The sequence below is a fragment of the Neoarius graeffei genome, chromosome 19 (assembly GCF_027579695.1).
Source record: "Neoarius graeffei isolate fNeoGra1 chromosome 19, fNeoGra1.pri, whole genome shotgun sequence".
Taxonomy (NCBI): domain Eukaryota; kingdom Metazoa; phylum Chordata; class Actinopteri; order Siluriformes; family Ariidae; genus Neoarius; species Neoarius graeffei.
Genome location: NC_083587.1, coordinates 32672763 through 32689288, shown reverse-complemented (window position 1 = coordinate 32689288; position 16526 = coordinate 32672763). Strand labels below are relative to the sequence as shown.

At 40.4% G+C, this 16526-nt stretch overlaps 1 protein-coding gene across 1 annotated transcript in view; it reads right to left on the bottom strand.

Annotated features, from left to right (window-relative positions):
* The window catches only part of sema5a (sema domain, seven thrombospondin repeats (type 1 and type 1-like), transmembrane domain (TM) and short cytoplasmic domain, (semaphorin) 5A), a 535180-nt gene that overhangs the window by 156536 nt on the left and 362118 nt on the right, over positions 1 to 16526 (bottom strand). The window contains exons 13-16 of the mRNA XM_060899996.1: positions 15186 to 15303; positions 13499 to 13680; positions 13149 to 13292; positions 3345 to 3492 (exon numbers count right to left, since the gene is read on the bottom strand). Of these exons, the coding sequence (XP_060755979.1) occupies positions 3345 to 3492; positions 13149 to 13292; positions 13499 to 13680; positions 15186 to 15303 (592 nt within the window). The remainder of the gene's footprint in view (positions 1 to 3344; positions 3493 to 13148; positions 13293 to 13498; positions 13681 to 15185; positions 15304 to 16526) is intronic.

The following is a 16526-nucleotide window of genomic DNA, read 5'->3' as shown; positions in this document are numbered from 1 at the left end:
TATCATACATACTGACTATCACGTTATTGCATACATTTAGGTTAGGGGGTTCAGGTTGTTTGTATCCGGCTTCTTAACACAGACAGATTGTGTACAAATGGAAGAAATTCAAGACCATTGTTACCCTCCCCAGGAATGGTCGACCAACAAAGATCACTCCAAGAGCAAGGTGTGTAATAGTCGGCGAGGTCACAAAGGACCCCAGGGTAACTTCTAAGCAACTGAAGGCCTCTCTCATATTGGCTAATGTTAATGTTCATGAGTCCACCATCAGGAGAACACTGAACAACAATGGTGTGCATGGCAGGGTTGCAAGGAGAAAGCCACTGCTCTCCAAAAAGAACATTGCTGCTCATCTGCAGTTTACTAAAGATCACGTGGACAAGCCAGAAGGCTATTGGAAAAATATTTTGTGGACAGATGAGACCAAAATAGAACTTTTTGGTTTAAATGAGAAGCGTTATGTTTGGAGAAAGGAAAACACTGCATTCCAGCATAAGAACCTTATCCCATCTGTGAAACATGGTGGTGGTAGTATCATGGTTTGGGCCTGTTTTGCTGCATCTGGGCCAGGACGGCTTGCCATCATTGATGGAACAGTGAATTCTGAATTATACTGGTGAATTCTAAAGGAAAATGTCAGGACATCTGTCCATGAACTAAATCTCAAAAAAAGGCGGGTCATGCAGCAAGACAACGACCCTAAGCACACAAGTCATTCTACCAAAGAATGGTTAAAGAAGAATAAAGTTAATGTTTTGGAATGGCCAAGTTAAAGTCCTGACCTTAATCCAATCGAAATGTTGTGGAAGGACCTGAAGCGAGCAGTTCATGCGAGGAAACCCACTAACATCCCAGAGCTGAAGCTGTTCTGTATGGAGGAATGGGCTAAAATTCCTCCAAGCCAGTGTGCAACAGTTATCGGAAACATTTAGTTGCAGTTATTGCTGCACTAGGGGGGTCACACCAGATACTGAAAGCAAAGGTTCACATACTTTTGCCACTCACAGATATGTAATATTGGATCATTTTTCCTCAATAAATAAATGACCAAGTATAATATTTTTGTCTAATTTGTTTAACTGGTTTCTCTTTATCTACTTTTAGGACTTGTGTGAAAATCTGATGATGTTTTAGGTCATATTTATGCAGAAATATAGAAAATTCTAAAGGGTTCACAAACTTTCAAGCACCACTGTAGCTAATTAAATATGATTAAACAAATTAAGTAGCACATTTGTTTCACATCTAAGGTAGCTGAATATGGAATCACAATGACTTATTTTATGCTACGCAATATATATAGGATATTACATGGTTGCGCGGAGATATGAAGTTTATCTTCGAGTGGTGAATGGATATATCATGAGTAAGTGATGCGAACAAGTGATATATTTTTCAACATGAGAAGCTAAACGGGCGGCACGGTGGTGTAGTGGTTAGCGCTGTCGCCTCGCAGCAAGAATGTCTGGGTTTGAGCCCCGTGGCCGGCGAGGGCCTTTCTGTGTGGAGTTTGCATGTTCTCCCCGTGTCCGCGTGGGTTTCCTCCGGGTGCTCCAGTTTCCCCCACAGTCCAAAGACATGCAGGTTAAGTTAACTGGTGACTCTAAATTGACCATAGGTGTGAGTGTGAATGGTTGTCTGTGTCTATGTGTCAGCCCTGTGATGACCTGGCGACTTGTCCAGGGTGTACCCCGCCTCTCGCCCGTAGTCAGCTGGGATAGGCTCCAGCTTGCCTGTGACCCTGTAGAACAGGATAAAGCGGCTAGAGATAATGAGATGAGATGAGAAGATAAACTTCATATCTTTGTGCAACTGTGTAATGTTCTTTATATTATATGGACACATCCACACAAAAAAAAAAACGCAAGTTAATCAAAATAATTTTAATTTTGAACCGGTTTGCCATTTTGACAATGCACATCTAGTCAGCGGGAAAACACTGAGAGTGACATCATCAGAGTGAAATATCAGGAAATATGTCACTCATATCCATGATGCATTTCATATGAAAAATGCGAGTTTTTCAACACAAGAAGATAAACTTCATATCTTCAAGCCAAAGAGTGATTTTCTTTTTATTATATAGACACATTCACAAAAAGGGTACCCAAATTTATCAAAACAATTCATTGATTTCCTTGCTTGTGACATAGAGAGATTTATGTCACGGTTTTGATTCTCCGTGTCCTGGATGTAACTCGTATGAAAAATACAAATAGCGTATTCCCCAGTAAAACACTCGTGTCTATATAATATAGAATTACGAGGGTGTTTCAAAAGTTTCTGGCTTCACCCAGAAAACATCGCAGGAGAAAGATTGTTCTTGCAATATTTTTCAACATTTTTCATCCTTTAACTTCAATGCACTTGGTCCACTGATGTTCAAGCTTCACTATCCCTTCACGGAAGGTCACATCTTGAGCCTCCAGATGCTCCTCAACAGTATGGATGACTTCACTGTCACTCTGAAAATGGTGACCACGCAAGTGGGATTTCAGTTTGGGAAACAGATAGAAGTCAGACGGTGCCAGGTTGGGTGAGTAAGGTGCAATGGGGCAACAGTTCAAAGCCACATTTGGCTGCTTCTGCTACTGCCACCTGTGCTGTGTGGACGGGTGCATTGTCCTGGAGCAACAGCATGCCAGCTTGAAGCTTTCCTCTCCTTTTTTCTTCGTTTGCTTCTTTCATTTGAGTTTTGGTCGACAGTGATATAAGGCTTTATAGTATACAGTTATGCCCCAAAATAGGAGTTACGCCCCTTATTTCTGGGTGAGGTCAAGAACTTTTTGAAGTATTCTCATATATGTCATGTACAATTATCTGTGTTACGTTAACCACCTAACAAGAAGCACCTAAGAATAAGCTTTGTCTCTGTGTTTAAATATCTAAGTGACGTTAAGATCCAACATAGCATTTTCATGTCGGTATTTCCATTCTATATACACTGTTTGTAATTATATTTACATTATGTGAATAAATTATTGCTCATTTTACAGCACAGAGATCGCACATTGCTATAGTGGCCAAGTGACTCCACATCACTGAGGAGAGAAGGAATCATCAGCTATCTAGGTCTGTAAGATGTATATTTATGGCACACACAAACACCTGTCATGAAGAGGACTCTCAAGAATAGAGAACGATACATTGCTTTAAAAAAAAAAGCCTCAGTTTTATTGCTAGAAAATCGACTGTGTCCTGACACTAAAATAAGAAAGAGACAGCCTGGAGCAAGAAGACTAGTGATGACTAGCAAACACTTAAGAATAAAAGGAAAAAAAAAGTCCCCAAATTATCTGTCATCATTATCTCACATTGTGTGCATCAGCTGAGTGACGTACCATGCTGCATCCAGGACATTCGTTTCCATTTTCGCAGACCCTGCGACGGGATTGGATGCCACCACCACATGGCACTGTGCAGCGTTCCCATGGTGACCAGGCTGACCAATAGATATGTGGGGGGCATGGGAGGTGTTCATTACAGTACCTGAAAGAAAATGTGAAGATAATGAGGGCAATTGTGGTGTTATGTTTTGACTCAATATAGTTAGCAGTCTTCTGAGAAGAAATCATACAGTAAATCAAACACTAACAAATAGCTTGAAAAAGTACAAGCTGAGGAAAACCTATTGAATAAAAGGTAATATATTGAAAAGCTAAAGGTAAGCACTTACCGTTAGCCTATTACTTGTAGCTTATACATTATGTATCTATACATGAGCTTTAAGCTTGATATTTTAAACAACCTAAAATCAAACATTATACACACTAAATTAGATTAAACCAAAGGCAGCAATGTTTAGCTTGAACATTTGCTAAGCCTAATAAAAAGACAGAACAGAGGTAAGTTTGCAATAAGGATGTAAGGATACACTGAGGTAAAGAAAAGCACACTGAAGGACAAGATCAACATAATCATGGCTATGGGTAAAGTTACTGAAGCATCTTTAGAGAGAACGCTAAAGACAACCTTATAAATCTTAGAAATCTAACCTTAATTAAGGATAAAGTAAAAACAATATAATGATTCTTCTTCATCCCATAGACAGCAAGGACTATGGGGCACCAATGACAACATTTTAACATTCCATTATTGGTGTGTCTAGGCCTAGGGTATTTAAGCTTGGTGGGGCCCATCCCTCTCCAAGCTTGATCAATGGACAATTTAGAGTAGCCAGTTAGCCTAATTGCATGTCTTTGAGGGAAACTGGAGGAAACCCACACAGGCACAGGGTGAACATGCAAACTCCACACAGAAAGGCCTCCATCAGCCACTGGGCTCAAACCCAGAACCTTTGTGCTGTGAGGCAAAAGCTAAGACAACCCTTCCTAATGGAAAGGTAATGATAAGATGAATTAAGGATAATAATAACAAGAAGACAGAGTCATCTATATCCCCCGCCCTATATACCAACTATATACCAAGTGTCAAGATATTATTTGTCACATTTTTCAAGTTCTGCTGCAGGAAACCAACCCTACCTCTTTACACTGACCTCAGCAGCCCATGGTATAAGCCCACCGGACCTTTGATCCACGTGAGATAAAAATTACAATTTCTCACATTTCTTGGTATCAAAAGGCACATATACAGTACATTACTTAATCAGCACATATACCAACTTTCAAGACCATACCACTCAGTTTTCAAGTTCTGCTCTGGAAACAAAACCTACCCCTAAGACTAACGTGAGAGACTAAGTCTGAAATTGTTTCCATGGAAACATGAAAAATTTAAATTTCTCAAATTTCTTAGTATAAAAAGGCACATCTACATCACCTTGTTAACATGTATACCAAGGTTCAAATCTGTATCATTAATAGCTTTGGATATATGCTCCGGAAACAAACATTGCTCTTAGAAACTAAGTCAAAATCTATATTTTATGTAAAAATTTGAAAAATCCTTTTTTTTTCCCAAAAATCCAAAATAGCAAAAGGCACCAGTTCACATGTTGCTTGATATGTATACAAAGTTTCATGAAGATATCTTCAGTAGTTTTAAAGATATGGCCCGGAAACGAAAACATGACCAGACGGATGGAACCCGTTTCTATATCCCCCACCAAACTTCGTTTGGGCGGGGGATAAAAACAAGCTAATTATATAGTTAACTAAGAAATAAGAATAAGCCAGTGTAAGAATAGGTTGAGATTAAAACTAAAGGAAAAGCTACAAGTTCAGCAAATGATAAAGATCGCCTTTGCAAAGAACTGACTTAGCTAAGGATAAGCTGAGTTTACTACAGTCCTAGCTACAGAGGAAATATGGATAATCCAAAGATACCCATATTTCTTTAAGATCTTTATTAAGGATAAAAAAGATGTTTGGGTAAAGATGAAGATAAGCTGAGAAAAAAAATCTAAGTATAAGCTAGGTATACACTAAGGCTGAGCTAATCAAAAGTTTAGTAATTAGCAGAAACAGGATGGTGCTATATATTGTTTAAGAGACCCAAATTTGCATTGACTATCTACACAGGAATTGGCAGTTGGATGCTATAAAACTAAATCAGTAATTTTTGACTTTTTTTCTTTCCACAGATTGAAAAGGAGCAAATAAAAAAAAAAACAATTTGTGAACAAATCTCTCAGTACAGATCAACAAATACATAAATACACAAAGCACACAGAGTGGAGCCCCATATTTAAGAGAATATGGTAATGCATCTACCTGATTTTTTACTTCTACAATTTTTGATGGCTTTTGACCGTAAGACATCCATATGTACAGTATGTATGACGAATGTGTATCACCACAGGGAATCCGATCGTAAGTGCAAGGCATAAACGCTTGACCACCGGACAATGAAATTGGTATCTTTATTTACATAAGATAGATGGGTTTTTATCCAGTGCTTAATTTTAATTTGCTTTTTAAAAAAATAATGTGGGATTATTTACTAACACATTATACGGAAAATATTAACAATAATTTCATATTAAACTAGTTAAGACAGTTTTATTAGTCCACTAACTTGTTGGACAGTTGACAGTTTCGGTCATGTGAGGGCAGTAGATGGATGTAAGTGCAGGAAGAGTTTTATTGAAAACACACTAGCAAACAGATCCAAAATGTAGACAAAGGCAGAGTTGAAAAACAGGCACTGGTGGAGCAAGGCACAGACCGGATATCAGAGGTAATATAATGCTCACAGTTCAAAAACACGAACAGGGTCAAAACCAGAAAAGTGATACAAAATACAAGGCTTGGTAATGTCAGATGCAGGGTACAGAGTGTATACTTCTCAAAGTCTGTGTTACTGAGAGTCCTTATATGTATGCGCTGTGATTGCACTCTAATCAGGAACAGGTGCATGGTAATTAGTCCTAATGGCACTGCACGCATGCAAACACACGTAGAAGTGAAAGATGTAACCAGACAACTATTTGACATATCAAGTTTGATACTGGATGGTAACTCTATAGTAATGATGTAAAGTGAAAGCGCTCGTTCACTGCTGTCCACCAAGCACCCAGCAGAGTCACACCATAATAAATGTCATGGTGTTATTTATGGTGCATGGCATGCGGTGTCAAATAAAGGAATAAATATGTATTCGTAACTGCGATGTGTATCTCAGTATTGGTATTACTGTCACATGCAGCAATTTATTGACGCAAAATACACACCACTACACAATTCGATGGTTCATATGCTATAATGTTATTATTCTATTCAGGTTGATTTTGTGCCCTTGCAAATATTTTGCTCATACACTCAGTGGGAGCTCTGCTTTTTAGGCACTGCTTAAATTTATATATTAGCTAATAGCCATGTGGACAGCTTTAGCTGGTGATTTACAAGTGAGCCCTGCTTCTGTAAACCACACCAGACATGATTGTAAACAGCTTCTGTCAGAAAAAAAAAAACTTTATGGATTTTTAAATGCTATGTAAGCTAAGAAAGTCAAGAACTTGACTGGAACAACACTGAAGTAAATGCAGTGTTTACAACTTCTCTCAACACAATAACTCAGAAAGAGTCTGTTGATCCGTATGGAGAAAGATTTATAGCATAGCCCAGCCTGTTGTCAATTAACGTATGCAAATAGTTTTTTTCTCTAAAGTACATTTGCCCACTTTAATGGGTTTACTGCTACTCTGAGGAAAAGAAAGAGGAGAAAAAACAGCAATAAGTCAATAAAAAAATAATTAACAGCAGATGCAACCAAGAGTGATGGGGAGAATGGGAATTTTTTGCATGAAGTCCCTAAACTGGTTCATTTGTCAAACACATCTCAGGCAGAACAGAAAATTTGCTCTTCCTCAAGGCTCCTAATTTGGTTTCTTGTGGTGCCGAAGTCTGGCTGAGGTGAGATATAAGACTCGGGAGTTTTGTTGAGTTTTCCAAATCAGGTACGCACACAAGCAAAAATTAATGCTGGAGGTGGATGCAAATGCAGAATATATTTATTAGCAGTTCCAATACTAAAGACACATGAGAAACATAAATCATCGCAGCATGAGCCTGGACAAGATATCATGATAAACAAGGTCAAGAGCGTGGGCAAAAAGTATCATGTGTAAAATGAGACAAAGAAAATGTACCAAACTAAGGCTTGTATCCATGAACTAATCACAGCGTAAACTAAAGGGAGGTGTACGCTATGATCGGCCTGGCAGTCCACAGAAGCAATGTCTGCTGGCCATGGTGTATTTGAGGTAATGTAGTCCGGAAGTGCAATAGTCTGGTAGATTGCAGCAGACGGCGCCAGAATTGACATCTGACTACGCCTCTGAACTGCATTTCTGGATGATGCTTCCGAACTGCTGTGTCAGATCGGCATCAGAGTTGGTGCCGGACTGCACTCCAGAACTAGGCTCTGAAAAGGCACAAACTAAAAAAAAATTATAATAATAAAATAAATAAATTAATAATAATAATAATAATAATAATAATAATAATAATAATAATAAAGCCTGGAAAAGCAACCTGTGCCCACTGGAGCCTCAAATTCCAATTTTTAACTGACGGGCAGAACCTGATGTTCTGTTTTAACCCATCCACCTCTCGGTTCAAAATGTTGTAATCATTCTGAGATACTTTTCTGTTCAGCACAGTTATAAAAAAATGATTATTTGAGTTCCAATCTGTAGACTTCTGATCTGGCCATTATCGTCTCCATGTACTTCCACCTCCAGAACTGCTGCTTTCTGGAATGACCAAGGATACAGGTGTTCCTTTTAAAGTGGCATGTAAGTGTACATTCCAGATGCAGCGGACAGAGATTCAGTAAAAAAAAAAATGCTGAAGTTTCCCTTTAATAGTATGGTTCAAAGGCCCAACAATTGTCTTCCGGCAGTCATGAGGGCTTAAACACACAACCTTTTAATAATAAGCACTGGGCCCTAACTGCTGATTTCCCATTGCTCTGAACCAATAGCAAAGGCTTTTTCAGAAACTAGCCATAGAAAATTTAAGCTGATGCATCATGCTGTGTTTTTCTCTCTTGCGCTAATGAAAGCATTGCTTTTCTTAAATGGTATTGATTTCAGGTTACCGTACACTGAAATGAACCTGATTCAAGTGAGAACGGTTGCTAATTTTTATTTCTGTTGTACACCAGTAGACACAATGAAGAAGACATGTGACTGGGGTCATGTTCTCAGACTTGAAAGAACCCCGAACTTTGTCGCCTTTTTCTCTCTTTCTCTTACACACAAAGCTCCTGACGCCTGATAGTGGCAGGACAGCCGTGGAGCTGTGTGTGAAGGCCTCTGTATGACCAAAGTGTGACTGCAGTGCCTTTAAACACATGCCAGGCAGCTGAGTGGGAGAGGATTTTGAAGGAAAAAAAAAAAAGAAGGCGGCGGCCTCACTTACTATTAACAAGTGAAACTGAGTCACCTTTCACACACTACATCAAAAGAGTGTGGGTGAGAAGAGGGGACACCACATTGAACAAAAAACAAGAATACAGCTCGCTTTATTTGAGGTCCAATTCAGACTCCATCTATGAGCCTAACAAAGCATGTTCAGGCCTATAACACACCCCTTCCATTAGATGAAAATGCTGCACAGCTCCTTTCGTGCCTATTGTTCACTTCAGGGCTGAGAAGCTGGGTTAAAATGATTCAGGTAAATAAGAAACTCGCAGGGAGCCTTGAAGATTAGCTAGCGTGAAGCCAAACTCACAGCCTGTGCTTGCTTCTTTTCACTACTTATTTATGCCGAGTCTCTTGAAGCAATAAAAGCCCCTGAACCCTGGATATCAAGGTTGTTGAATTCTGAGGAGGAGGCTGTGTAGCAATACATCGCCAAAGAATTAGCACCAAGTAGAAGCCATTAAAAACTATAACTCCTCAGTCTTTGTGGAATCCTAGACTCCACATGTTCCCATGGTAACTCAAAGAAAGATAGAGGACCTGTCAAACTGATCGTCTTCTCGTTACAGGAGGGAGGCACATAGAATAATGTCATTAATCATTTAAAGAGATATGAAGGCTTGTGGGAATGAATGCAAATAATGCAAGAATTAAATGGTAGATGTTTATCTGACCTGATCTTGCAGGCAATTTGGAGGATTTTTTTTAATAAGCAGTTTGTTTGGAGTTGATATACAGTAAATCAAACAGTTGTAAACAACCACCCACCCAACCAACCACCCACCCAAATACAAACCCATTTCCAAAAATAAGTTGGGATGCTGTGTTAAATGGAAATAAAAACAGAATGCAATGATTTGCAAATCATGGAAACCCTATATTTCATTGAAAATAAGACAAAGACAACATATCAAATGTTGAAACTGAGAAATCTTATGCTCATTTTGAATTCAGTGCCAGCAACATGTTTCAAAAAAAAGTTGGGACAGGGGCAACAAAAGACTGGAAAATTTGTGTAATGTTAAAAAACAAAAAAAGCAAAAAACTAATTTGGTTAATTGGCAACAGGTCAGTAACATGATTGGGTATAAAAAGAGCATCCCAGAGAGGCGGAGTCTCTCAGAAGTAAAGATGGGGAGGGGTTCACTGCTCTGTGAAAGACTGCATGGGCAAACAGTGCAACAATTTAAGAATAACGTTCCTCGGTGTAAAATTGCAAAGAATTTGGGGATCAAATAATCTATGGTACATACTAGAAAAGCACTCAGAGAATGCAGACCTCTGCCAAGAATCCTTTAAAAAATTCCGGGATCCAGAAGGTGATCCGGATCACCACCAAAATTTAATGGATTGTTACTTGTGCCCAGCCACACCTCTGGAAAAAATTTCAGAGTAATCCGTTCATAACTTTTTCCGTAATGTTGCTAACAGACAAACCAACAAACAAACAAACTACCGCTACCGAAAACATAACCTCCTTGAGGGAGGTGAATATCATTAAAAGGTTCAGAGAATCTGGAGAAATCTCTGTATGCAAGAGACAAGGCTGAAAACTGACACTGGATGCCTTCTGATCTTCAGGCCCTTAGGCGACACAGCATTAAAAGCAGACATGTGTCTGTAGTGGAAATCACTGTATGGGCTCAGGAACACTTCAGAAAACCATTGTCTGTGAAAACAGTTCATTACTGCATCCACAAATGCAAGTCTCATCTCATGTCATTATCTCTAGCCGCTTTATCCTGTTCTACAGGGTCGCAGGCAAGCTGGAGCCTATCCCAGCTGACTGCGGGCGAAAGGCGGGGTACATCCTGGACAAGTCACCAGGTCATCACAGGGCTGACACATATGCCGCTTTTCCACTACCAACGCGGCTGAGTTGGGCTGAGCCGTGCCGTGCTGAGTTGGGCTGAGTCGAGCTGAGTGGGTCTGTTGGAGTTGCATTTCGACTACAACCGCGCTGAACCGTGCTGGCTGGAAGTGGGTGGACACATTGGGTGGAGTTAGCGAAAGTGGGTGGACGTCACGTGATGTCGTTAGGCAGCGCAAACAGTGACATCAGTGACCTTTTAAGCGGTAGTCTCATGACCCGGATAGTAAACAATAAACATGGAGGACATGGAGTCGTTAGTGTTGCTGGTCTTGGTGCTGTGGCTTGTTGTCACCGACAACGCCAACAGATACTGGCAAGAGCGTATAGATGAGGCGAGGCGCATAAGGCTTCAGAAATTCTTGTAATTCGTAATTCTTCTTCTTCCGGGTTTACGGTGTTTACAGATCCCAGCGTGCTCGCGGGGCGTGTGTGGGCATGTGAGGACACTCCTCCTCACCAATCAGTGCACAGGGGAGTGTCTCCTCACGCCCCTTGCCCCACTCGGCTCGGTTTGGCTCGCTTCAGCCCCACTCCAAAACCGTGCGAGTTTTGGGTGCTGAGTAGGGCTGAAGCGAGCTGAATCGTGCTGCTCTGAGGTAGCCGAAACGCGAGCCGTGTCGGGCTGAAGTGAGCTGAAAAAGGGTAGTGGAAAAGGGCCAATAGACACAGACAACCATTCACACTCACACCTACAGTCAATTTAGAGTCACCAGTTAACCTAACCTGCATGTCTTTGGACTGTGGGGGAAAACGGAGCACCCGGAGGAAACCCACGCGGACACGGGGAGAACATGCACAGAAAGGCCCTCGTCGGCCACAGGGCTCAAACCCGGACCTTCTTGCTGTGAGGCGACAGCGCTAACCACTACACCACCGTGCCGCCCCAAATGCAAGTTAAAACCAAATATAAACAATATTCAGAAACACCGCAGCCTTCTCTGGGCCTGAACTCATGATGGACTGAGGCGAAGTGGAAAATTGTCCTGAGGTCTGACAAATCAAAATTTGAAATTCTTTTTGGAAATCATGGACACCACATCCTCCAGGCTAAAGAGGAGAGGGACCATCCATCTTGTTATCAGTGCATAGTTCAAAAGCCAGCATCTGTGATGGTATGAGGGTGCATTAGTGCACATGACATGGGTAGCTTGTACATCTGGGAAGGGATCATTAATGCTGAATGATATATACATGTTTCAGAGCAACATGCTGCCAAAACAAAATCTTTTTTAGAGAAGGCTTTGCTTATTTCCGCAAGACAATGCCAAACCGCTTCCTGCACATATTAAAACTGCATAGTTCTGTAGTAAAAGAGTCCAGGTGCTAAACTGGCCTGCCTGCAGTCCAGACCTGTCTCCCATTTAAACTGCTTGGTGCATTATAAAGTGCAAAATATGAAAAGGAGACCCCAAACTGTTGAGCAACTGAAATTGTATATCAGGCAAGAATGGGATGACATTTTACTCACAAAACTACAACAGTTGGTCTCCTCAGTTCCCAAATGTTTAGGGTTGTAAATAAATAATTGTACTTGAAGCTAAATTAATCATTTTCTTATTAAAGTTAGTAAAGTGCACATGTCCACATGCAAGTTCACTTTTTCTGATGCAAATTATTTCCTTGTCATATTGCATTTATGTGTTGTCTAATTTTTGTCACAGTGGTCTTCCTGAGTGGGAGGCCTTTTAATTTAAAATGATTAATACAATTATTTGAATGTATCAACCAATTTGGTACCAATCATTCTATAATCTTTCAATAACCTTTTAATCACAATGACCTTTTAAATAATAAACAGAAGCAAGGAGTAAAGCACAACTTGGCTTACTAATCCCCATCCACTTTAGAAATCCCTGTGAATTAGCTACTATACAGTAGACACAAAATTGTATTGAAATGAGTGTGTTAATATAAATCTGATATTTGAACTACAGTTAACATTCAGATCAACACCTTTTGATTTAAAAGGTTTAATAAACAATTTGGAGAAGGAAGAATTCTTACACATTTTCAGTATTTATTCCAGGATAACTGCAAGTCCCTTCCATAGCTCAAACACTAGATTTGCTTAAAACAGCATTTCTGATAATCTTGCATTGCTTTACATGAGCCATGGCTGCACTGACATGAGACTTTGGAGTAAAGTAAGTCTTCGTTTTTGACCTGAAGTGAGAAAATGCTTTGAGACATAAGACCTAGTGTAGGTGTTCAATCCTATTTGATTGTCAGTCATGTATACTATCATAAAGGGTCATACAGATTTGGGAATAAGGACATGGCAAAAATCCCCACAGTGTTGAAGTGCAGTGTTACAGTATTATAAATCAGGCTAGACACATCTATGCAACAATGAAGGTCACGCCAGAATTGTTAACTATGCTTCTTGTCTGAGCGAATAGCTTACAAATGAGCCTCAATTTTCAGCACAGAGCTTGTCCTTACCTCTCCTCGCGGTTCTGACCGACACAAACTCGTCCCCCATGGCGTGGCGTCGGGTTACTGCAGGAGCGCTGACGCACCTGAAATCCGATCCCACAACTCGTACTGCATGAGGACCAGGATGTCCATGGTGTCCATGCTCCATTCCTGAACACAGACAAACACTAGCATTTACTCCGAGAAACATTTTAAAATATTTGTCAAAATATATTATATCCTACAATTTGAGGCTATGGACAAGTATTATCGGAATAAAAATGTTTTTACTATTAACTTCAGAAGCTATAGATGTGTGCCAGAGGGAGGCACTGTTTATGGTTTGTGTGTGTGTGTGTGTGTGTGTGTGTGTGTACCTGGAGCAGTTGGCCACCTCTACGCTCGTGCCTTGGCACTGTTTTCCTCCACACTGAGGACTTGGACTGTTACAGGCACGGGTTCGACACTGACACATGCCAACACTTCCTCCATCACTGTGACTGCATGAACTCCAACTGGACCAAGGGCCAAAATGACCATCTACAGTCACATTCTTTACCTAGACACACACACACACACACACACGGAAGCTGAGACTGAGCAAATAGTAAGGGCATCCGACCACATGTATTACCTCAAAATAGCACCTGCAAAAATCTAGCTCTCTCACAGTGAACCAATAAAATCTTATGACAAGGTTGTTTGTGAAACTGAAAATGAGCACCATTAAATTTTCATTACACTCAAATTATTCACACAGTGAATGACACACTCCGTTAACACACTGTTGGGCACCAGGACTCCTGTAAGTACTGTTTTCTGTTCTTTAAAATAACTTTCTGTGCCAGTTCCCTCTTTCCTCTAAACACTTTCAAAGACTATCAAGTCTCTCAAGAAGATTGTTCAGTCAATAAAATAAACTGCATTCCATCTGTCTGTCTGTCTATCATTCCATCCATTAATTTATCTGTTCATCCGTCAGTCTATTCATCCATTTATCCATCTATTTGTGTATTGGTCTGTCTATTTGTTCAACCATTCTTATGCTATGTATCTGTACATCCATTCATCTATCCATTAGTCTGTCTGTCTATCCATGCATTGTTCTTTACAGCCACTTATCCATTCATCTGTTTTAATATATCTATTTTTCCATCTGTCCATCTATTCATCCATCAACTTATTTATTTCGCTATGCATCCTCATCTCTATCTATTTTTCTGTTCTTTGTTTCCACGAGTTCTATTCTATTCCACAAATAAACTCTGATGAGGGAAGGATGAAGTTGGTAGAATGGGGAGGAAATTGGTAGGATAAGGATAGGAGGATGAGCATGGAAGGAAAGGGACAGAAGGATAAGGATGGGTGGATGAGGATGGAAGGACAGGACAGACAGATCAGGATGGGTGGATGAGAATGGAAGGATGAGAATGGGAGAATGGGTATAAAAGGATAAGGATGGGTGAATGAGGATGATTGGGATAGATGGTGACAGAAGGATAAGGATGGGTGAATGAGGATGGAAGCATGGGGACAGAAGGATAAGGATGGGTGAATGAGGATGGAAGCATGGGGACAGAAGGATAAGGATGGGTGAATGAGGATGGAAGCATGGGGACAGAAGGATAAGGATGGTTGGATGAGAATGGAAGGATGGGGACAGAAAGATGAGAATGGAAGGATGAGAATGGGTATAGAAGGTTAAGGTTGGGTGAATGAGGATGACTGGGATAGATGGTGACAGAAGGATAAGGATGGGTGAATGAGGATGGAAGCATGGGGTCTGAAGGAAAGGGTGGTTGGATGAGAATGAAAGGATGGGGATAGAAGGATAAGCATGGGAGGATGAGAATAGAAGGATGAGAATGGAAGAATGAGGACTGAAGGATGGGTATAGAAGGATGAGATTGGGTGGATGAATATGAGAATAGAAGAATGAGGATGGAAGGGCAATAATGGTTTGGTGAAGTACACACATCCATCTCTATACTGATCAGGTTGGACTTGTACTGAACCTAAACACTGTGTGTGTGTGTGTGTGTGTGTGTGTGTGTGTGTACTCACAGGACAGTGAGTGATGCTCTGCTCCCACTGACTCATGCTCACACTCTCTTCTAGCATGGTGCACTTCTTTAACACCAGATCCCACCCACAGTATGGGTCTCTCGCACCAACACATGCCCTAAGAGAGAAAGACATGTAGACAGATTGAGAACAAGTAGGAGATAGAATTAGAAAGATATTGAGAGAAAAGGGGAAGCAAGATAGGCAGAGAGAAAGAACGGCGAAAGGGAGAGGAAGTTTTGGAAAGATATTATGAAAGGGTGAGAAGTAAAAGTAGATATGGGGGAAAGTTTGGATGAGACATTGAGATATGCAGACAGGGTAAGAAGCAGAGAGAGAGAGAGATAACAGAGAAGGAGATGAGAAAAATAGAAAGAGAGGGAGCAGGTAGGGAAGACAAATGGATATAGAAAGAGTGAAAATAAGAGAAAAAGAGAGGAAGAGTAGTGAGAGACAACAAATACAGTTCAATATATATCTATAAATAGCAGGAGTGATCGAGCTCAGGTTTCACAGAATGAGATTCCCATCAATATTTTAAGTTTGTCACATAACGATCTGATGAAGGAGATAAACAGGAAAAAGAGGACTCCTTACACACACACACACACACACACACACACACACACACACACACACACGCACAAAGAAACGGAGACTGAAATGCCAGTAGCACGACGTCTGGGAATCATGGAAAAGCAGTAAAAGGCAGACAGTCTGTTGGAAATATAACACAATAAAAATGAAAGAAGATGCGAGATTTCCTCAGATCCAACAGCGTCTAACTGTAGCCTGTAAACCAGCATGTTTTGTTTTGTTTTTTCAGTAAAAAAAATGGAAATGTGAATGTCTGAGTCCAAATATGGCATATCTATCTTTGTATAGTTTTAGTCAGCTAGTTAGATGAGCTAACCTGATAGCATTTCTGAAGTAATTTTTAAAATAATTTTTATACAAGTTTCCAATCTTCACTACTACCACTAAGTAGTAATAATGAGCTAATCTAACAGGCAGTCTGAAAATTTTTTTAATCATACTTCTCATCTCATTATCTGTAGCCACTTTATCCTGTTCTACAGGGTAGCAGGCAAGCTGGAGCCTATCCCAGCTGACTATGGGCGAAAGGCGGGGTACTTATTGATGCTTATTATGTACTACTTGTGCTAGCTGGAAATCATGAACTATTCATAAATGGTGAGCTATGAGCTAATCAAGCAAGATTCTGACAGGATTTTTACATTTTATGTTCATAATTAGCATGGCTTGGGGGTGCATAAGCATACTCTTGGTGCCGGTCCCAAGCCTGGATAAATGAAGAGGGTTGCGTCAGGAAGACCACCA